At 47.0% G+C, this 20,341-nt stretch overlaps 1 protein-coding gene across 2 annotated transcripts in view; it reads left to right on the forward strand.

Annotated features, from left to right (window-relative positions):
- The window catches only part of LOC119395688 (U8 snoRNA-decapping enzyme), an 80,024-nt gene that overhangs the window by 38,569 nt on the left and 21,114 nt on the right, over positions 1–20,341 (forward strand). Inside the window, exon 1 of one of the 2 annotated variants that reach the window (XM_037662690.2) lies at positions 11,147–11,219. The exons of the other annotated variant lie outside the window; for it this stretch is intronic. Coding sequence (XP_037518618.1) covers positions 11,187–11,219 — 33 coding nt within the window. The 5' untranslated portion in view covers positions 11,147–11,186. Of the gene's footprint in view, positions 1–11,146; positions 11,220–20,341 lie in introns of those variants that run through there. 2 annotated transcript variants of the gene reach the window in all.

Consider the following 20,341-nt stretch of genomic DNA (forward strand, 5'->3'; position numbering starts at 1 on the left):
CGACCACTTTATGCGAAGTTGAAGCCGTCATCAACAGCAGACCCCTGACCTACCTGGAGGATGACCCAAATGAATTGCAGCCTTTAACTCCGGCGCACTTTCTGCTCGGAAAGCGAGCCATCGCCATGCCGGAGCCGGGTGTCACAGCTGAGACATCAACTCACGCTGAGCTACAACGACGAGTACAGTACCGGAAGCGGATCAGCACAGAGCTTTGGCGAAGATGGAAACATGCCTACTTACTACAGCTGCGATCAGCGCACTGCCGCCAAGAACAAGGTTCCTCACCGATTCACATAGGCGACGTTGTGATAGTGAACGAGGAGAACACTGCTCCGATGTTCTGGAAACTCGGGCGAGTGACGTCGCTGCATCCCGGCCGAGACGGGGTAGCTAGAGCCTGCTCCGTACGTTTGGCTACGGGCCACGTGGTGAACCGGCCGGTGCAAAAGCTGTGTGTAATGGAAGCCGCAAATGACTGATGTAACGTTTTCGTCCTCTCCCCCTGGGAGGATGTTGAAAATAGAATAGTGGGTCATAGTCTTGGGGGTAGGGACAGGGAGGAAACGAGGAGGAGAACGAAGAGGGGATTCGGAGCGAGCCTTCATGAAGTAAAGACGTGTTCCTGATCTACGACCACGGGTCCTCGTTATTTACAGCGTCTATTGTTCAACATTATTTTAATCTCCTTCCCCCCCCCCCCCCGTCGAAGGGCCAGTTTTTTTCGGTAAAAGGTGGCAACCCTATACTTTAGTAATATGAGAAAAATCGTTTTGCTCTTTAGTGTCCCTTTAAGTAAAAGAACACAGGTTTGTTGCTGGGTGAGCTGGTTCGTGATGCTGAAGAGCAAAAAAATTGGCAGATCCCACGTACCGTGGGAAGTCGATGTTATGCGCAGCATGCGGCGGGAAGCTGACTGTGGCGTACTTTTCTTTTACGGAGCCACACTCTACAAAATGATGCTAAAGATTTGTATAAAGTTTAAACGCACACATATATGTTGAAGAGCCGCATATGCGTTATATAACCAGTTGTTTACGGTTGGGTAACGCCGCCAATGGCACCGTGGGTATTACCAACACCAGAAGCAGTAAGCTGATATGCAGTGCTTATACGTGTCCCGAGAACGCACGCATGTTTCACGAACCCGTGTGCCTCTGTGGAAGAATTTCCTGACAGTTCTTGAACAAGGGCATCATCACCGCGGTCAGTGAGCACCAGCAGCTGGTCATGACTTGTTATAGGATCCGATCGTAATTGTGGTGACGAGGTGTCCATGTGTAGTGAAGTATGTGGTATAGTAGAGCTGTTGGACTTCGTGATGCCTCGGTCATTTCGTCGAAAATTGTCGACAGAGCTGGCGACATGTCGGAACCTGAAGCCACTCTTCGCGTTGCTGGGGTATATGCCGTCGAGACTGGTAGGCCTTGATAGTGCTACGTAGACCAACATCAGTGCATGATGCTTGTCGTATTCGAAGACTACCTGGGCGTATGTGGCCTACGTAGCCTAGTCTACAAAGTGGCTGTCAGTTAATCTCGCATCATCCTCGGTCAGCGTGAGGCCATCGCCCAACCTCATAAGAAATTAAGAGGACACTGCGTCGTTCTGGCGGACAAAGTTCATTTTACGGTGCGATGATGTGAATATCATACGTAACTTTCGTTAATGTATTCATCCGGGGTCGAGCAATGCTTCAATATAGCTTGCTGAATCATAGGAATACAAACGTACTGTTTATTAGACTGCTATAAAAGCGGAGCCAACACCGGAACCACAGACGTTAATCTGATATGACGCCTGTATCGTTGGAGTATACACATCGTAGGCGTACCATGTAGTGTTTATTGCTTTTCTCGTAAAATTAGATAGCAAGCACCACAACCACAAGTGACGTTACACCGACATTACGCCTGCGTAGGCTGCTTTTCCAAACCAGTTTATAGACCTGGCGTGGCTCAGTGGTAGAATACCTGATTGCGACGCAGAACACTCGGGTTCGATTCCTGCTGGGGTCCTAATTTTCATTCTTTCCATTCTTCGAGTCAACGCTGCCGATGTTGGTTTTCCTTAACTAGCATTTAAGTTACCAATGTCTGTTGTCGCCGTTCCTGGGTAGATATAAACTGTCAATCACCTGTGGCGCATACCCGTAAACCGCGGCCCGTGGTAAACGGGTGTGTGCCACACGTGTCTAGTGGAAAAGGTTTGACGACGTACGCGACAGCATTTTCAAGTTATTCATGTCATGTCCCGAAAATCATATATGTCAAGTCCTCTTGAACTCCCATGCCAATTTTGGTCAATACTAAGTTAAGGAGGCGATCATGAGAGCAGCCAAACGTAGGCGCTAGATAGATAGATAGATAGATAGATAGAAACGCTCAAAGTGCCAGAGGTTCGCTAAGAAATGCTTCGCATTTAAAAGCATAAACACGCAGGGGCGCATTCAGAAATTTTCATCGGGGATCTATGTTGCATATGCAGGTTGTTTCACGTAACAAGAAATCGGGTATGGAAAAAAAGAGGGGTTAACCGCAACTGAATGAAACCAACGCCATATGGTTTGCCGTCATGTGGCACTCGTTAGGGTATTTCTTATATTGCGTTTAATTAGTCCATTAATCAAGATCAATTATGCAAAATTTTTAAGTATACCTTATGGTTTCGTTACGTTGCAGAGCGCATTCCAAAGCGACCAATCCACTTTTCGTGGCAACGTGCAGTATGGTCCACTGTTAAAGGGAACACTCGAATGTGCGCCTTTCAAATTGCTGGCCTTCTAACTAGAGGGGCATGTGAAAACATTGATCGTGCACTGCACGAGTCTGTCGAGAGAAGTCAGATTTGTCAACTACTAGTTGTGTTACGCAAATCTATGCCACTGTGATTTCGCAAAAGATCGAAATCTGAACATGCCCCGCACACAAGTATTCCCTTTAGCAGTGGACACGTCTGTACATGTACAATCGGCGTCATATGAAAGCCGGGCAGCGGCAAGCGTTCGCAACGGTATGCGCGCCGTCCAGTTATCGCCATGGACTGCGCAGTACTGCCAAACAAGATTCGCGCGCCTGTCAATGGTGATGACCGGAGGGCGCGAACTATACCATTGCGAATGCTTGCCGCTGTCCGGCTTTCATTTGACGCCGAGAGTAAGTGCTGCGTGGTGATTCTTTGCGGCGCTTAAAGACCACGAAATACGAAATAAAACCACGTGACTTTGCTCACGAGCTTATAGAATTTCCTACAATATTTACTAAGAAACTCTATGCATGAGCTACCGTACTGCAGCTCCTGCAACGCAACCGTGCTTTGAGCGAAATAGCCGTGCGCGCGGACCGTGGCAAAATGAGCGGCCGCTGCTCTATGCGTCGGCTTCACGGCGCGTCAGCATTTTTTAAGGCGGCATACGGTAACGAAGGACCGTCGACCCAGATAAGCGATAGGCTGACAGTCCGGTTGCTGTGCTCGCAGCACGGTTGAGAGCGCTGCAATACGTGGCTTTATAATAAGCGCACACACATGGCTTTATTTCGTATTTCGAGGGCTTTCTTTAAACGCCGGAAAGAATCACCACGCATCATGTATGTTGCCACAAAACATTTGATCTGTCGTTTTAAAAAGCCCTCTGCAATGCAACGTAACGCACTTGGCCCTAATGTGAATATTAAGTATTTGCATAATCGATTTTGGTTAATTAATCAATTATGTGTGGTATACGAAATATCCTAACGAGCGCCACATGACGACAAACCATATGTCATCGGTTTCATTCAGTTGCGATTAACCACTTCTTTCTTAAATCCTTAGATCTGGTTACATGGAACACCCGGTATATACTGTATCGAAGCACATCGGCACCATGCTCTGTGGCAGTGCAGAAGAAGACGGTGACGTTCGTGCAGTTGGCGCTCCGTAGGTATATTCAGCTGAGCCAGCTTGTTTAACCGGGGCTTCCTCAAGTGCCATACCAAGTATTCGTTGAAGAACACACTGGTGGCTGTCCTAGAGCTCCGCAGCCGTACGCTGCCATCTGTTGCCCCAATGACCATGGAGAGCCCCTCGCAGGCCTCCCCCACTCCCATATGTGTCGCTTGTTCCGATGTCATTCGCCACTGCAACTCCCGAGTTCCCGAATGCACTCCAGCTCGGTGACGGTCTATTTTCCTGGTGACCATCGCAAATCTGAACGAGCACAGCCAACCCCAACGCCACTGGCGTCAGTATGTTTTTCAGTGACGACCTCGGAATGAAAATGCTTCAAACCGGTCCTGAAGTTAGCAAATCCTTCAGTTGGTTAAATGCAGCCTCACAGCGCTCAGTTCACAAGTACGCGGTTTGTCTTTCTCAAAGAGAGATGTCAGAGGAGAAGCAAGCCATGAGAAATTATGTGTGAATTGGCGGAAGTATGATCGAGCAATGTTCAGAAAACTTCGCCGGTCCTTGATCGTCTGCTGTTGTTCAAAGCTGCGACAGGCGGAGGCCACCCGACACTCGTAAATTCCTGCACTTGACAAAGAATTCGGTCTTTGCTTGTGGCACTCACGATACCATAGCTCGGAACCAGCAGCGACTCTAACTGTAAGGAAAAATTACTCCATCTCCCGCTAAAAGGAACCATGTGTGGATGCGAAGCAGCGCGGAGATGGTTAGCTTGAGCGGGAGATGGTGTAAATTTTTTTTCTTGCGTTCTGGAGCCTGTGCCTTCCTCTGGCGTAGAATCAGCACTGTCTTCCAGTCTTCATCCAGCTCCCGCTGCGTGGAACTGCCGGCGTCCGAGGCATTCGACTCCCGCAAAGTCGCAAGATCATGTGCGTCTGCCTCTCTGCAGTCCATGGCATTGGTGTCGTCGTGGGATTCTTCAGCGAGAGGAGGAGAGCACGAGCGCACCGCGTCTAGAGCCACAGAAGCAGAGGCGGCTATCGGCCGCTCGTGCCCCGTCAAGACGCCGGAGGCGCCGCTGCTGCCTACTCGTTGGATGAGTGAATGAGGCGCGCGAGAGGGGGAGTGGGAGTGGAAAGGGGGACAGGGGGAGAATGGGAGTGGAGAGGAGGTGTCTGGAGAGGAGGTGTGTGGAAAGGGTCTGCGCATGCGCAGTAAGTGTGGTCACGCCGCACACCACCACCGGACTGAACTCCGCCATAAGATGCTTCGCATCTAATAAAATGCTTCTTCCACTTCCTCTTCTTCATCTGCAGCATTGTTACGACCTGCTCTAGAGTTCTTGGCAGGCGTCATTGGGCGTGATCCTAGGCCTGTCAGTCAGACGGTTTCCCCGTAAGTCGGCGCTTGGACGGAGACACAGAGCGCCGCATTCTTCTGGAGAATGCTTACGCCTGCGGGGTCGAGCGAGTGTGGAATGCCACCGTGTACGGGTTCCGAGCAAAACTTCGGGAGAATCTCGGACAGCCCTTTCTGGCCTGTGTTGTCGACATGGAATAGCAGCTCTGGAAGGGTTCTCACCAAACCACAACATTAATTTTCCCGAGCGCAGACATGAAGGTTTGCACGTGCCCAAGTGAGCTGTCCATCTCACCCGAGGTCAACGAAACCTCCCCTCTCCCTTTTCTGACTTCCTCCTCGCTGACGTTCAGGATCGAAGTCATCGGGGCGTGGCACGTGAGTTGCGTGGTGCACTGGTGTTCCCCAATTGGACTCCTTGACCTACGAGTGTATTGTGTGACTCATTGCCTCCTTTCTGGAGGCCGGACGCCGGGATGGCAAGTCACCGAATTGGTGGAACCTACGGACCACGGTTTTGAGCGCCTCAGGGTTGTCTGACTTGGGGCTTTATAAACCGGAGAATTGTTGTAAAAAGCTCTCTCTCCTGATATCTCTCATCATGCCTCTATGTAAATAAACCTCTGTTCTCTCTAGTACCAGAGTCATTCAATTCTCTTTATGGTCACGAAACTGCACCGTCACGCTATGGGCGAGCTTCATACGCTGCTCGAAAATGCCGCAACGCGCCGCCGCTGTGCCACAGAGGCGATCGTCTGCGCCGTCCGCGTATTGAAATACTCGCGCAGTGCGAGACAAGCTGCTGGATATCATATGTTCAAGTTAGAGGAAACGCTCTCGCAGGACTAGGATGCCTAACAGATGTTGCGTGCCGGGGTGCCGTTCCGGCTACAAGGGAAGCAAAAAGGTGTCGTTCTGTTTACCTTTAGACAAGCAGCAGCGCGAGAAATGGAAGCGGGCCATACCGCTGCAAGAAAGCGGTGATAATTAACTTTGAGTCGAAGTATACACGTGTGTGTGCGAACCATTTCGACGCCTCGGACATTATCACTGCGTATGATTTTAACACCAACGGCGACTCCGTGTCGCAGAAACGCGACAAACCAACGCTGAAGGCTGACACCGTTCCAAGGATTTTTGAAGGACTTCCTTCGTATCTCACAAAGCGCAAACCTCGATCTCGTTCATCTACAGTGCGACCACCGTGCAAACGACCACGCGAGTCAGCCTGTGAAGAGGTCCGAGCGTCGCCGACGCCCTGTTTAGACCGCACAGTAGTGCGTGTCGTGCGCAAACGCCTGGCAAGAAAGGGACCAACGGGGAGTGTAACTGCGCGCCGATCACCTGCTAAGTGCTGCACTGCTCGGCCCTGTCGGCTATACTAAAACAAGTCATATCGCTTGTACGCCAGAGTGAAAGCGAACCACTATTACAACGAACAGAACCTGTTATGAGAGTCAAGTGCAACTCTCGCAGCGCACGCAGCGAGCGAGCGAGCGCTCACCCACGTTTCTTCCCTAACGAGCTTCCGGACCCAAACAAGTGCAAGCCTTCGAGCCCGGACGCCACGGATAACTCGCTTCAATGTGCCGAATGAGGAAGAACTACGAAGAACACTGCCAGCGTTAACAAAAGTAAGCTGTTCGTCAGCGGTTGTATTCCCGCAGAGTTACCTGCTACAACAGGGGCGTAGCCAGAAATTTTTTTCGGGGGGGGGGGGGGGGTTCAACCATACTTTATGTATGTTCGTACGTGCGTTTGTATGTGTGCCTGCCTATATACGCAAGAAAAACTGAAAAATTTCGGGGGGGGGGGGTTTGAACCCCCCAACCCCCTCCCCCCCTTGGCTACGCCCCTGTGCTACAACTACGAAGCGATACGAAGTAGGCTTCGCTACGTCGTCGGCACCAAGCCGGCCGGCGGCCGGTGTGAGTGCGTTGCCGGTGCAGGTGAAAGAAACGTTGCGTAGAATATGCTTCACAGAGAATAATGTCTTCTGAAATAAAGTACAGGTCAAACTGTGTCTTTGCCCCGCCACGGTGGTCTAGTGGTTATGGCGCTCGGCTGCTGACCCGAAGGTCGCGGGATCGAATCCCGGCCGCGGCGGCTGCATTTTCGATGGAGGCGAAAATGTTTGAGGCCCGTGTACTTAGATTTAGGTGCACGTTAAAGAACCCCAGGTGGTCGAAATTTCCGGAGCCCTCCACTACGGCGTCTCTCATAATCATAGCGTGGTTTTGGGACGTTAAACCCCAGATATTATTATTATTAAACTGTGTCTTTCTCTACATGCCACAACTGTTAAACATTAGCGTGAAGGCGAGACGAATCAACTTGCGGCCGGCGGCGTACAGCGAGCGACTTAAGAGCAAACAGCTGTGCCTGCAGGTGGCAAAAGTCATACAGAAGTCCCCTGCTACGGCGTTCGTAATTATATATCTTGGTATTCTGTCATTAATCCCCGAATTTTTGTATTTTTTCTGCTGATACCACCGTGAGCTGCATGTTTTAATTGAGCTGGTTTTTTTCCTCCCGGGTGCTCATTTTAAAACAGAAAACGCGTTCAGAAATGTATTTATGCATGCTGAGTGCTAGAAGTAAAAGCGTGAAAGCAAAGCGACCGCTGCGGAAGTTTAGAAAGCTTAAAACACCGAGGCTTCCCACACACAACCCCAGCGATAGCAGCGTTCGCATCGCCTCTCAAGCACAGCTGCGCTTCTGGCGGCGGCCGCTGGCCTTATATGAAACTGACGCGGCAGTTTCGTGACCATAAGAAGCATTGAATGACTCTGCTAGTACCAACGCGCTTTCCTCTCTGGAATAGATGGGCTAACGGGTACTCCGGCGGGGGCCAGCTACTATTGACGTGACCCCCCTGAACCGAGTCGTAACAGGATGCGATAGCGGTAGACGCGAGCAGAAATCAGCTTACGCGTTCTCAATTGACTTTCAGAAAATAATATTGCATGAGTACGCTGAAAACGTCACTGCCCAACATTGAAACGAGCAGCTGTAACCTTCGTCAGGCCCAAGAAGGAGAGAGACAGATATGTAATCACGTTGTCGTGACGGTTTAGAAGGCGGCAGCCGAGCTGCTCAAGACGGAACTCTTTATAGGGCCAACTTGTACCCAGGAAATGAAAAATCAAAGTACAAGCAATACACGCTGCACACTGATGGCGGCGATCACAGTCGTCGGCCGTCGCTAATCTGATAGTGCGTGAAACTCGCGGCTTTATGCACGCCTAGTCGAACCTTCCAGCGCTATCGCTGGTGCTCGTGTTAGATCCAGAGTAAAGTCAGCTACTCGCGACGTGAGAGAACAATCTGAAACAACCACAAAGTTTCCCAAAGATTGCGGCGCGCGGTGGATTGCGCCAAGCGGTGGCTACACGTGTAGCAGCAGGCCAGTCACATGAAAATACAGAAAGTATCCTGCGTGGCAGTATACAAAGGAGCGAAAGCCAGGAGTATTAACCGTAAATTTAAACTTCCGGTTTGCTATCCTAAACTATAATAATAATAATAATATCTGGGGTTGAACGTCCCAAAACCACGATATGATTATGAGAGACGCCGTAGTGAAGGGCTCCGGAAATTTCGACCACCTGGGGTTCTTTAACGTGCACCTAAATCTTAATACACGGGTCTCAAACATTTTCGCCTCCATCGAAAATGCAGCCGCCGCGGCAGGGATTCGATCCCGCGACCTTCGGGTGCTATCCTAAACTATGGGAGAGGAAATGGGGAAAAAAGACGGAATTAATAGCGAAGACAAAAATCAGGCGCCCTTTAAGGAACGCAGGTGTACTTGAGTCGCCGTAATCGGTCACTGCTACACGAGACAAACATGGTTGATCTCTCCGTCATAGGAATCGGTATAGCACGAAGGGGAAACGTGTCCTCGCAGAAGTAGTTGAATGTTCATTATACATTGATATCTGCCCAAAGTCTATTGCTGTTTGGCAGCTATAGCACCGCTTGATGTGGACGCACCCACGTTGACGCCTGGTGGCACATCTCCGTCCCGACGGCTAACGTCCATGAACATGACTAAACCTTTGTGGTAGCTATAGTAGTTAACATATACCTAGGCACAGTATATGGCGAGTCCCACGCGAAGATCGCTTCAACATGCACATCATAAACACTAATTGGACATGTACTCCTTCAAAGCGGCATCATTTGAGGAGAGAAACTGCAAGGTATGCGCTACCTAGTAATCGGTGCCAGTGCACTCGAAGCTGTAGGCGGCGGAGAAGCCCTGTTCGTCCATTTGGAAGCGGCTTTACGCTGGCGAGGAGGCGCCACACGCTGACGCGAATGACGAATTACGTAACTGCGTCGTCACCGAATCGAATCACCGTGGACGCCGCATGTCACCGTCCATAGAGTTTTCTCCAATATTGCAGCGAAAACCTCCGCCGCGCTGAGACTACCGAAACGCTCGCAGTCGGTGCTCGTTAGTGTCCCGAATGACTCAGTACTCATAGCCTCCGAGACTGGATCCGGCAACGCGCCGTTGCTAGTGTTCCTCAGGCCGTTCCAATCTCACGGGGGAAACGTAATCAGAGAAAGCGGTATGACAGCCAGAAGGGCGTGGGTTATTGGACACTGAACTTCTTTTATGAGCTGGTCTAAGCTCGCCCTCCCGGCGGAATGTTAACGAGTTACCAGAAAGATCACACCACGGCCAGGCTAAGAACGTGACGGGAAACCCGACGAGCCTCCCCTCTGTAGTCTGGCCGTGATTTCTCACGGTTTAAGCGGGTAACGCAGTAGAACAGCCGGGCGAGGGTCGCAGAGCTATTTTTAATATGAATGGATGCTATGAGCAAGGCTTGGGCTATAGCCGCTACCTCGCTGTGTAAGGCGTTGACAGAATTATACTTCTTTTGGAAACGTGCCGAATGGGACGGCTTTAGCAACGGTGCGTTGGAGGAGCTAATCGCGGAGGCCATGCATTACTTCATTCTACCGTTCCCAGACGGTGACACCGTCCCGCGAGCCAAGAGCATTTTGAGAGAACAGTGTGAGATAAAAGGCGCGTTCGTGAAGCCTCCTGCATGTGTGAACGTGACGCAGTGGTCAGAGAGTCCGTCACCTTTCGTCGTGGACCGAGAGATTGTTGGTTGGATTCCCGTTTACGGAACGTTTTTCTTCTGCTTTTTTTTTATTTTCCATCTGATCGTGTGCATTTTGTTGACGTATTTCCGTGACGGAAATACGTCATGAGAGTCTTGGAGGACCCGGGCATAAAACACTTTCGTGTTAAAATTCAATAAAGCCTTGACCGACTTTGGTGCAATGGCAGTTTAGATCTACCGGCCGCGGCGGCCGCATTTCCGCCGGCGGCGAAAATGCTTGAGGCCCGTGTACTTAGATTTCGGTTAAACAAAACCATGTGGTGGTCGCAATTTCCGGAGCCCTTCACTACGGCGCCCCTCCTAATTATATGGTGGTTTTGAGACGTTAAATCCCAACAATTATTATGACAGTTTAGGTCGGCGTTCTAAACCTGCTTTCTAAACATCCCTCCACTCAACTCTCAACCTCGACTGGAAAATGTCGACGGCAGCGCCGCCATTAAGTAGAAATTATCACTGCGTATGAATAATAATATGACAGGAATGCTTGATAATCGCGGTGTTATATTTAATGGGGCGGTGGTGCTCTGATTAACTCAGTCGAGTGAACGACCAACTTCAAGTCGAGGCTGTTTCGAGAATGCGGGTAGACTCTGTTCCGAAAGCGACCTGTTGTCAAGGCGGGTAAACACGACCGCTTGCGACAGCCTGTGCGCGCTGTAGCGAGTACAGCGGATAAAAAAAACCATGTTCAATTGTATCCTCGCAGCAGCAGTGATAGCAAGCAGCACTATCATCCATACTGATTCGGAGAGCAAAGGATTTCGGGAACGCGGCACCAAGCTGCACTCGGCAATGTTCAGTTGTCTGGCGAAGTCGAGGAGACGGGTAAGCCTTCATTTACAAGCTCATGAATGTTTTCGCCGTTGCGTATGATCTAGAGAACGGGATGGATACTTGCACTTGCTCTTCGTGCGCAAATTGCGCAGCTGCATCGGCACGGCCATAACTCATTACGCTACAGTGGCTTTGAAGCCACTCAAACTTGATGCTGCGCGCTTACTCGGCGAGGTGATGAAGAATTTGTCTAATTTGCTATCTAATTACCCGTGGTGTTCGCGGCCTAAGGCAGAAATTAAACAATGAGGAAATACATTGGCCTCACTGAATATGCTCCACTTCTTGGGTGGTTCATCACGAATTACGGGAAAAGATACGAAGAATGGCTGTTCCGCGGCTGTCTATGTTCTCTGGTGGGACTGCCTAATATTTACGGCGGGGGGTTTTGCAGGAATGATCACCGACTATGCATGGCTGAATCGTCAGCATAACCGCTCGTTGATACCTCGCACATCATGAGCATACATAGTTGCTTGAGCGCTGCAGACGAGAGGTGTCCTTTCGTCTATATTGCTGATACTGTCAGTAGAATTTGTGGCTGAGCCAAGCACAATGGGGGAATTGGCACACTCGCTAGAGCTGTATAACCTGATGGAAGGTACGCATGATAGGATAGGATTTACAGAAAGACGCACGTGTTTGGTCTTATGTGACCATATATATATATATATATATATATATATATATATATATATTATAATATATATATATATATATATATATATATATGGAATACTTCAAGTGTGGTAGGTGACCATCGGTGACCATATATATATATATATATATATATATATATATATATATATATATATATATATGTATATATATATATATGGTCACCGATGGTCACCTACCACACTTGAAGTATTCCTGTGACATAACTCTAGCACCTCTCAAACAGCCCAACAAAAAATGTTCCAGACTAGACATATATATATATATATATATATATATATATATATATATATATATATATATATATATATATATATATATATATATATATATATGGTGTAAACAGCCCTAAATATAAATGGAACTTCTCTGCTCCAAAAATGATGACCGACGGTTCTTTTTCCAGCTGACCATATTTTCTGTGCGCTTCAAATAACGTTCTTGAAGTGTACGCAATGGCCTCCCATCGTCAAAAACATCAACTACCCTAACGACGCACTGTGACATCGTGAATCTAACAGAGAGATAGGCTTTCTAAATTTGAATGCACGAAGTACACTTCTAACTTCGCTTGAAACCTTGCTTCTCAGCATAGAGCCAGCCTTCGTAGCAGTCACCTAAACGGGGTGGACAACAGCAGTCTAATATGGCAGAGATGATGTTCAAATCAGCTAACGATAATTACTTTCGTAACGCCCTCGGCAATTTTCCGAAGTCCTCCCCGCGAAAATTCTGCGATTACATTTAATCAAAGGCTGACCCCAGTGCTGGGACTGCACGGTGTAAGTACTTTCAATACGTTTTAACAGTTGACGATGGTCACCTACCGCACTTGAAGTATCCCTGTGACATAACTCTAGCACCTCTCAACATAACCCGTAGTGGTGTGCTTCACTTACTGCTGAAACTAGATAACAAAAAAAAATGTTCCAGACTAGACAAAATTACAAACCCGTTTCTTAAGAGATACACTGAGCTGTTATCGCATTATTTAACAACCATCTGTGGAAAATCTTTGATCGTTCGTACTATACCAAATGACTGGAAGGTCGCAAAGGTTATGCGAGTACACAAGTAAGGAAATAAAACGAACATTCTCACTTTCGGCCCGTCTCTATTTCTAGTACTTCGTGCAAATTGCTTGAGCATATAATTTTAAACATATAAATACTTACCTCGAGCAAAAAAGAATTCATCGCTGGTGCAGCATGGGTACCGGCAGGGATCATCCAAAGTCGCTCAGCTGATTGAACTAATACATGTCATTTCGAGTAGTACTGACAACCAAATCCAAGCAGACCTTATTTGTCTTCATTTTTTCCCAAAGATATCGAACGCGCATCACATCAAAATACGATCGAATTGGACGCAATTTGTGCAAATTAACTTTACGAATTTTCAACTAACTCATGTCACTCTGGAGTGCCCCGGGGTAGCGTTTTGCGTCCTGAACTATTTCTAATCTTTATTAATGATTTGCCAACCAATATCCTCATCAACATAAGATTTTTTGCTGACGACTGTATACTCTAAAAAGAAATTACTTCTCCAATCGACCGCATGCCTTTAAATAATACTCTGAAAACATTCTCCGTATGGTGTACTAACTGGCAGATGACCCTTAATGTTAAAAAAAAGAAGAAAAACGTTCTTCTGAGAGTAACATGAAAATATGTACACGAGTTTCCTTGCGCCATAAACGATAAGCACGCTACAGTAGTCACACAGCACAAGCACCTTGGACTAACAATAACGCTTGATCTCAGAAGGGACGCTCGCGTTAATAATAATAGTTCAACGGCACTTAAGCCGCTTTTTTTCTTAAGCGACGCCTTCGCCAAGTGCCCTGTGAAACTAAATTACTAAATTATAATACACTCGTTACAAGGGTTGAAAGTTGGGCGAGTTGGTACGGGAACATCTTAAGAAAAAACTGCGCTGCAGGACGATACACCAAGAAAGAACTGACGAAAACGAGCGCAGTTTTCGCTCGTTTTCGTCAGTTCTTTCTTGGTGTATCGTCCTGCTGTGCAGTTTTTTCTTAAGATACACTCGTTAGATGAGTACTATAATACGCTACCTCCGCTTGGTTTCCATCGACTAACAAATTAATTACCGTTATACAGACAGTGCAAAGAGGATCGGTTACATTTATCTTCAATAAATATCGACTTGCACACTCTCCAAGCGCTCCCATCAAATCGGCCGGAATACTGACAATTGAAAAACCGCGCTACACTCGCTCGATTGAAACTGCTTCATCAGTTAACTCATAACAAGTTAAGTGTTAATACTTCGAAGTACATCTCTGCTACAGACAAAATAATGACTCTACTGAAGCGTTTACACCCTAAATGAATGTCGCTTTCATACGAAGTGTTTTAAGTACTCTTTCTTCCCGTTAGCCATAAGGCAGTAGAACGACTTACGTGCCACTAAGACCAATACTAACTTCATTTCCTTCCCTAGTTGAAAAGTACTTACATGATTCACAAATATAAATGACAAACATTTCGCGCCTTATTTATTGATGTACTATTAGTATTTATCGCACTACCTAGGTTACACTAACTGTTATTAGAATGTTTTTCTTGGTAACTCTTACATATATCTGCGTGATTATGTGTGATTATACATACAGTGGTATGATATGATTGTATGAGTTTTGTGTAATTAAGTACTCACATGTAGGGATGTTCCTCTTTATTTTTACATTACTGTTCGAAAAACGTGTTCTTGTATTTTGCATGTTTTCTTTTTCGCTTCATTTTGACTTTTACATATTTATTGTTCGTGTCCTCCTTGCAAAGATGCCTAATGGGAGTTGCGGTACGTCCTAAATAAAAAATAAAAATAAATAATAGAAATAGCCAGCGGCGCAGGCAAAAGTTCTTTCCCGTCGAATTGATGAACTTGCCAATGCTGCGATTCGAGTTTTATAACACCGAGTGGTGAGGAAGAAGGTGAAAATATATCGCCTGTAAGCGATATCCGTTTCAATAAATGCGTCCGAAAATCGTCAAAAGTAAGCGAAACAAGATATTTGCTCGCTGCCTTCATAATGACTTTTTCTGCACCAGCAGACGTCTTAAGATGGCTATAACAATCATTACAGCAGTGGTTCTCAGCCATGGATGTTTTGAGGATCCCTTGTAGACCGGTGGAAGTGATGAGGGACCCCTTGCAGTGAGATAAAGGTGTGTGTGTGTGGGGGGGGGGGGGGGAGGGGAGGTGTCATAATTTAACACAGCATGCAGCGTGAAATAGGTGCCTTTTACTTCTCCCTGGCAAAGAATGGTCAAACTGAAGTGCCCCGCCATTTCCATCTCAACAGCTTGTCAATAAGTCATTCGGTCTTCAGCCAGATTCTACCTGTTTCTAGCTATGTTCGTTCTTCAAATATGCAAGCCTTGCAAAAGTATGCTCGCGTGCAGGCCCGCCTAGGTCTTTTCCACAAAATTTTTTACATGAATCCTGAAATAAAACGCACATTGTTCTCGCCACCTCCTTAAGTTTCATCTCGCATCGACCATAACTTCAAAGTCCATGTGCCACTCTGCCATACCAACATGTACTTCCACTCCTACGTGCCGAAGACTTCATCCCAATGGAACCACCTTCTTGCCTCCATTGCCAGCAACCCTCATCATGCATCATTCAAGACTGCCATCTATAACTTGTAACCACTCCTCTCTCTAACGCTGCAAATGGCATTGAGAATACTTGAATAAATAAATAAATAAATAAATAAATAAATAAATAAATAAATAAATAAATAAATAAATAAATAAACTTTACGACAAAATGGAGGAGAAACATAAGTCAGCTCCGCCCAATGCAAGCTTGTCATACGGTGCAGCATGCCAAAAATCGGAAGGGGTTGCTGTCACGGGACATAGTGTGCTTCCAAAAAACGCGTTCTTCCTTTTTTTTTTCTGGGGTGGGGGGGGGGGAGAGGGGGCAGGACGCGTTTCACGGACCCCTAAACATGGCTTCGCGGACCCCCATTTGATAACTACTGCATTAAGGTATTAATTCAAGGAATTACAGTATTTATTTTCTTAATTAGAGGAGGAGCGTGGTCGGTTTAAATGGGAGAATTGAAGTCTTTCCTGCCAAGAGCCCATTGCCTCTTCGAGATTTCAAAAGTAGCCTCTGGTAATTAATACTAAATGCTGAAATTCTAGCAAATTCACCGGCATAGCCGAAACCGAAGCGCCTATGAGCGCTAGTAGCAGACGACCGGTCTTTCCTAAAACGATTATAGTGTTGTTCTTCTGAATTCGTTAACCTACGCACGCTATGCAGCATAGGCGTGCGCAGGGTTCCTCATTAGGGGGGGGCGAAGGTTCATCGCAGCGCCCCCCACCCTAAAAAGTTCATGTATGGGGCATATTTTGCCCCCCCCCCTCTTAGGTGACTAGAAGGGTCAATGTACAGGGCAGATTTTGCGCCCCCCCCCTCTTAGATGATTTGGGGGCGGCCGCCCCCTGCCCCCCCCCCCCCCTCTGCGCACGCCTATGCTATGCAGTAAGGCAGAGAGGTGGGCGAGTTCAATCTCAATCTCTCCTCCAGGGGAGCGAGCGTCGTGCATAAGGACACTTGTCTCAGCCACTTCTCAACCGCAAGGTACGCATAGACCATCAGGAAGTCTGTGTCCTCTTGTGCATAATCATTTAAGACTGTTGCTGTCGGACAAACATGGTCATTCCGTTGTACTTCGTGAGTAGGCGTTCTCGGTGAAAGCTACGAGCGCCGTTTCGAAACATTTTAAGCCTTCTCTTTTGAAGTTAAACCGCGTGAAGAAGCAAACGGTCTCTCTCTTAAATCAGCTTGGCCTCGAGCGCATCGCTTCAGCGGTTGAAAAGGCACGCATGGACACTCTTCAGGTTTTCTTTGCCGCAGAAACGCATCAGGTCGATGTCCCGTTCCGATGTATTGTGTCCGCACGCCACACTTGGCAATACGAAGTATCCGGTTACTTGCTGACGCATCTCTCTACTCTGCATGTCAAAGACCCTTTTAGAGTGTCTAATTCATGTGATGTTGATTTTTTGTTTGGTGATAACCCCGGAACTTGTCAAGCTTTTAATCTTGACGTGGAACATTTATTTTATTCTCTCCCACGTGACCAGTTGATAAAGTCTGTAAAATCTTGCATCGCCGAGCATAATGATGAATTTGCATTCGTTAAGAGCAGCCTGGTATCTGTTGAGGCTTTTCTAGAGCTATTCTAGAGCTTTTCTAGACCTGAAGTCTAGCTTTGTAACATGGGAAGCCAGCCTGTTTATACAGAAGTCCGGTGTGTGCATCGGCTCAGGTTGGCACCCGTTTTAGGTGATATTTCACTTGTGAATTACCGAAATTCACAAGTGAAATACTTCAGTTTCACTTGTGAATTACCGAAAGATAATTCCTTGCCGTTCTTGGACCTACGTTTGCTCCTGCGACGTGACCACGTTTCCTGGTCTCTCTCTCCACGTTTCAAGAAACCGCTGTTTAGCTACTCTTCTAGTCATTCTAAAATTATTAAAAATGACATTGTTATGAACTCTTCGCAGTCCATCCTCAAGAAGTCCTGCATACATAAATCTCATGAGAGCTTTCAGAAGCAGGCTGTTCGGCTAAAAAACTCTGGGTACCGTGCCTTTGTGCTTGGGTCAGCGTCTGAGAGACTTATCAAGAAGTGTAAACCTCGTCCGGTTGGAACGACGGAGCCAGGTGATAAGTGCACAAAATATGCTGCCATGCCTTACGTACTCCGACTGTCCCATCGGTTTAAGAAAATAGCAAGAAGTTTTAACGTCAACGATCTTTTTTCTTCAAACGTAAAAGCAGGAAAAGCTGAGAAGGTTAGAGGAACAGCGGATGTAGGTTGCTCGGCGAAGCATCGTAATCCCACCGTTTTCTTCGCCGTTGGTGTTGTTTGTAGAATGCCCCTCTCCTGTGGAAAGGCGTACATAGTCAGGTAATTCCATTATTGAACGACTTCGCCAACACAAAAATACCTTAACTAGAACGTCGACCTAACATATTTCAGCTCATTGCAAGTCATGTGGGTGCAACCCTTTTTTTCAATAACACAGTCATTATGTGGAAGCACAAAGATAAAAGTGCTCGTAAACTCGCGGAAGCGTTCTTCATCAAAACGATGATTGCATATCTGAACCGTCTGTTTGTATGCTAGATTGCGAGGTACGCACGCTTAACAATTTCTTTCACGTGACCTAAATTTTCCTGCGCACGCATGGTGTTAGTTTTCGTCGCGTTAGTTTTTTTTTTTTTTTCAATAAACTTCAGTTTTTAGACAGCGCTCGTACCGTGTCCTTCTCGTCTTGTGTCTCCGTCTAATTTTTACAAGTACGCTATGCACGCTATGATCACAAGCGCAGCAAATGCACACACGAAGCGAAATAGATCTACGATCGATATAACGACGCTCGCTCATTCCGGATGTCTCTGAAGAGTGGGGCAGTTGCGCACTTCTGCGCTTCGGTTTCGCTGCCGAAATAGCTCGGAATTAATCTGTAAAAGTTACCAGCTGTCGCTTTTTGGAAATCCCAAAGCGGCAATGGGCTTTTTCGAGGAAATGCACCAGTTCTTCCAGTTGACCAGACCGCCTCTGTCCACTAATTAAAAAGATTATTAACCTAACATTTTTAAATACTTCCGTAATTGGTGTCTCTAGTCATCTTAAAATGTCGGCCCATACGGAACAAATAAATGTGAAGGCAGTGAGGAAATATCGCATTTCCCCTATTTTTGAGGATTTTCGGGCACATTTCTTGAAGCACTCTGTGTAACTCGCCTATGAAGGTATAGGGCACGTTAATTGCACTGTTTTAAGTTTCTAGCAGCAATTATGATATAGATGCGTAGAAATAAAAGTGGACGAAAAGGTAACTTGCAGCCGGCAGGGGCCGAACCTGCAACCTTCGGATTACGCGTCCGATGCCTTGCCCGATGCTCTTACGAATTGAGCTACGGGGGCGGTCGTCCCTTCGTCCACATTATCGAGTATTTATGTGCATGAAATCTGGGAAACGCTCTTTCTTTCCTTGCCAGCTGACGTCACGTAGCACGTGAACCTTTAACGAGCGAACAGCTGACCTAGAAGCCCTCGCATACTACCTGGAGGCGTCAACTCTGCCGGAACGAGACCCTGAACATAAATGCCCGATAATGTGGACGAGGCTGGGCCAAAACGTCATGTTCGCTGCAGTTGAACAGGTGTATTTATGCACAGTGAACTTGTTTTCAAACGTGGCCAGGGCGGCCGTGTTGCTCATCAAACGCAAGATGTTAATATAGAGACAACCGGCAGGATCCGCACTAAGCGGTTTAAACCGAGCCCTTAATGTTTACACTCCACAACACAAGGTCAGCTCCAAGCTTAACCTCCTTCCACTTCCCGAAAAGGGAGGGCTCAGCATGCAGCTGAGGCCTCCCTTTTTGTTTCATTTTTTCTTCCTTAACTTCTGGGACCATAAACAATGGGACCAAATCCACAAACGCAAAACAACATTGCGGGCTGTCGCCACTTTGCAGTTAAATACTTCAACACGTTCCAACCGCCATCACGAACATTGGCACGTTCCACGACCACGTACCAACTACGGTTTTCAGATGCTGAAAAACAGCCTGCCGAGGATACTAAACAAATATCAGCTGACCGAGGAGCAGTTGCGGGTCGTAACGAAGAAAAAACTACTTGACATCATTCTGTAACATACCGTGTATTCTAAATGTGTTTGTATAGAAATATTGCTTACTGTATATAGCTTGTCTTACCGTGCAGCTGCTCTCCAATATGAAATTGTTGTTTGTGTTATTATGGCTTGGCTTACCATGCAGATGTTTTCCAATATGAAATTGTTTCTGCTATCGTTCCCATTTAATACTCCTAGCTGTCACGTTTGCTGTCACGTTGTGTGAGGGGGCTAGTCAAGCTGCTGCTTACGCAGCTTTTATCCCGTCTTCCCCACCACACCTTGTACATGCACTGAACTTGTTGGGATAGATAAAAAAATTCGGCAGATCCCACGCACTGTGGGAATCGATGTAATGCGAAGCAGCCAGCAAAGAGCTGCATACATCGCCTTGTTTGTCTTTGAGCCAAATGAAATCATTCATGCCATGGCATCTAGTCCACCATATATGGCATGTTTGCCGTGCACGCATGTATGCACAATCTAGTGTACACCATGCCAATGAAACGCATATTCTGATATATAAATGCACGACCTGTCGTTTATGTTCATCACGCACTCGTGTCATGGCATACCAATTTTGGTATATATCACGTTAACAAAACGGCCGGAAGCGCACCATGACAGTGGCATGTAAATCATACCGTACATGACATGCATAACATGATTCGCATGTTAAGACCTCTCATTTATGTTCGTCATACAGTCACATCGCACAATACCAAT

Source organism: Rhipicephalus sanguineus, chromosome 6 (genome assembly GCF_013339695.2).
Source record: "Rhipicephalus sanguineus isolate Rsan-2018 chromosome 6, BIME_Rsan_1.4, whole genome shotgun sequence".
Taxonomy (NCBI): Eukaryota; Metazoa; Arthropoda; class Arachnida; order Ixodida; family Ixodidae; genus Rhipicephalus; species Rhipicephalus sanguineus.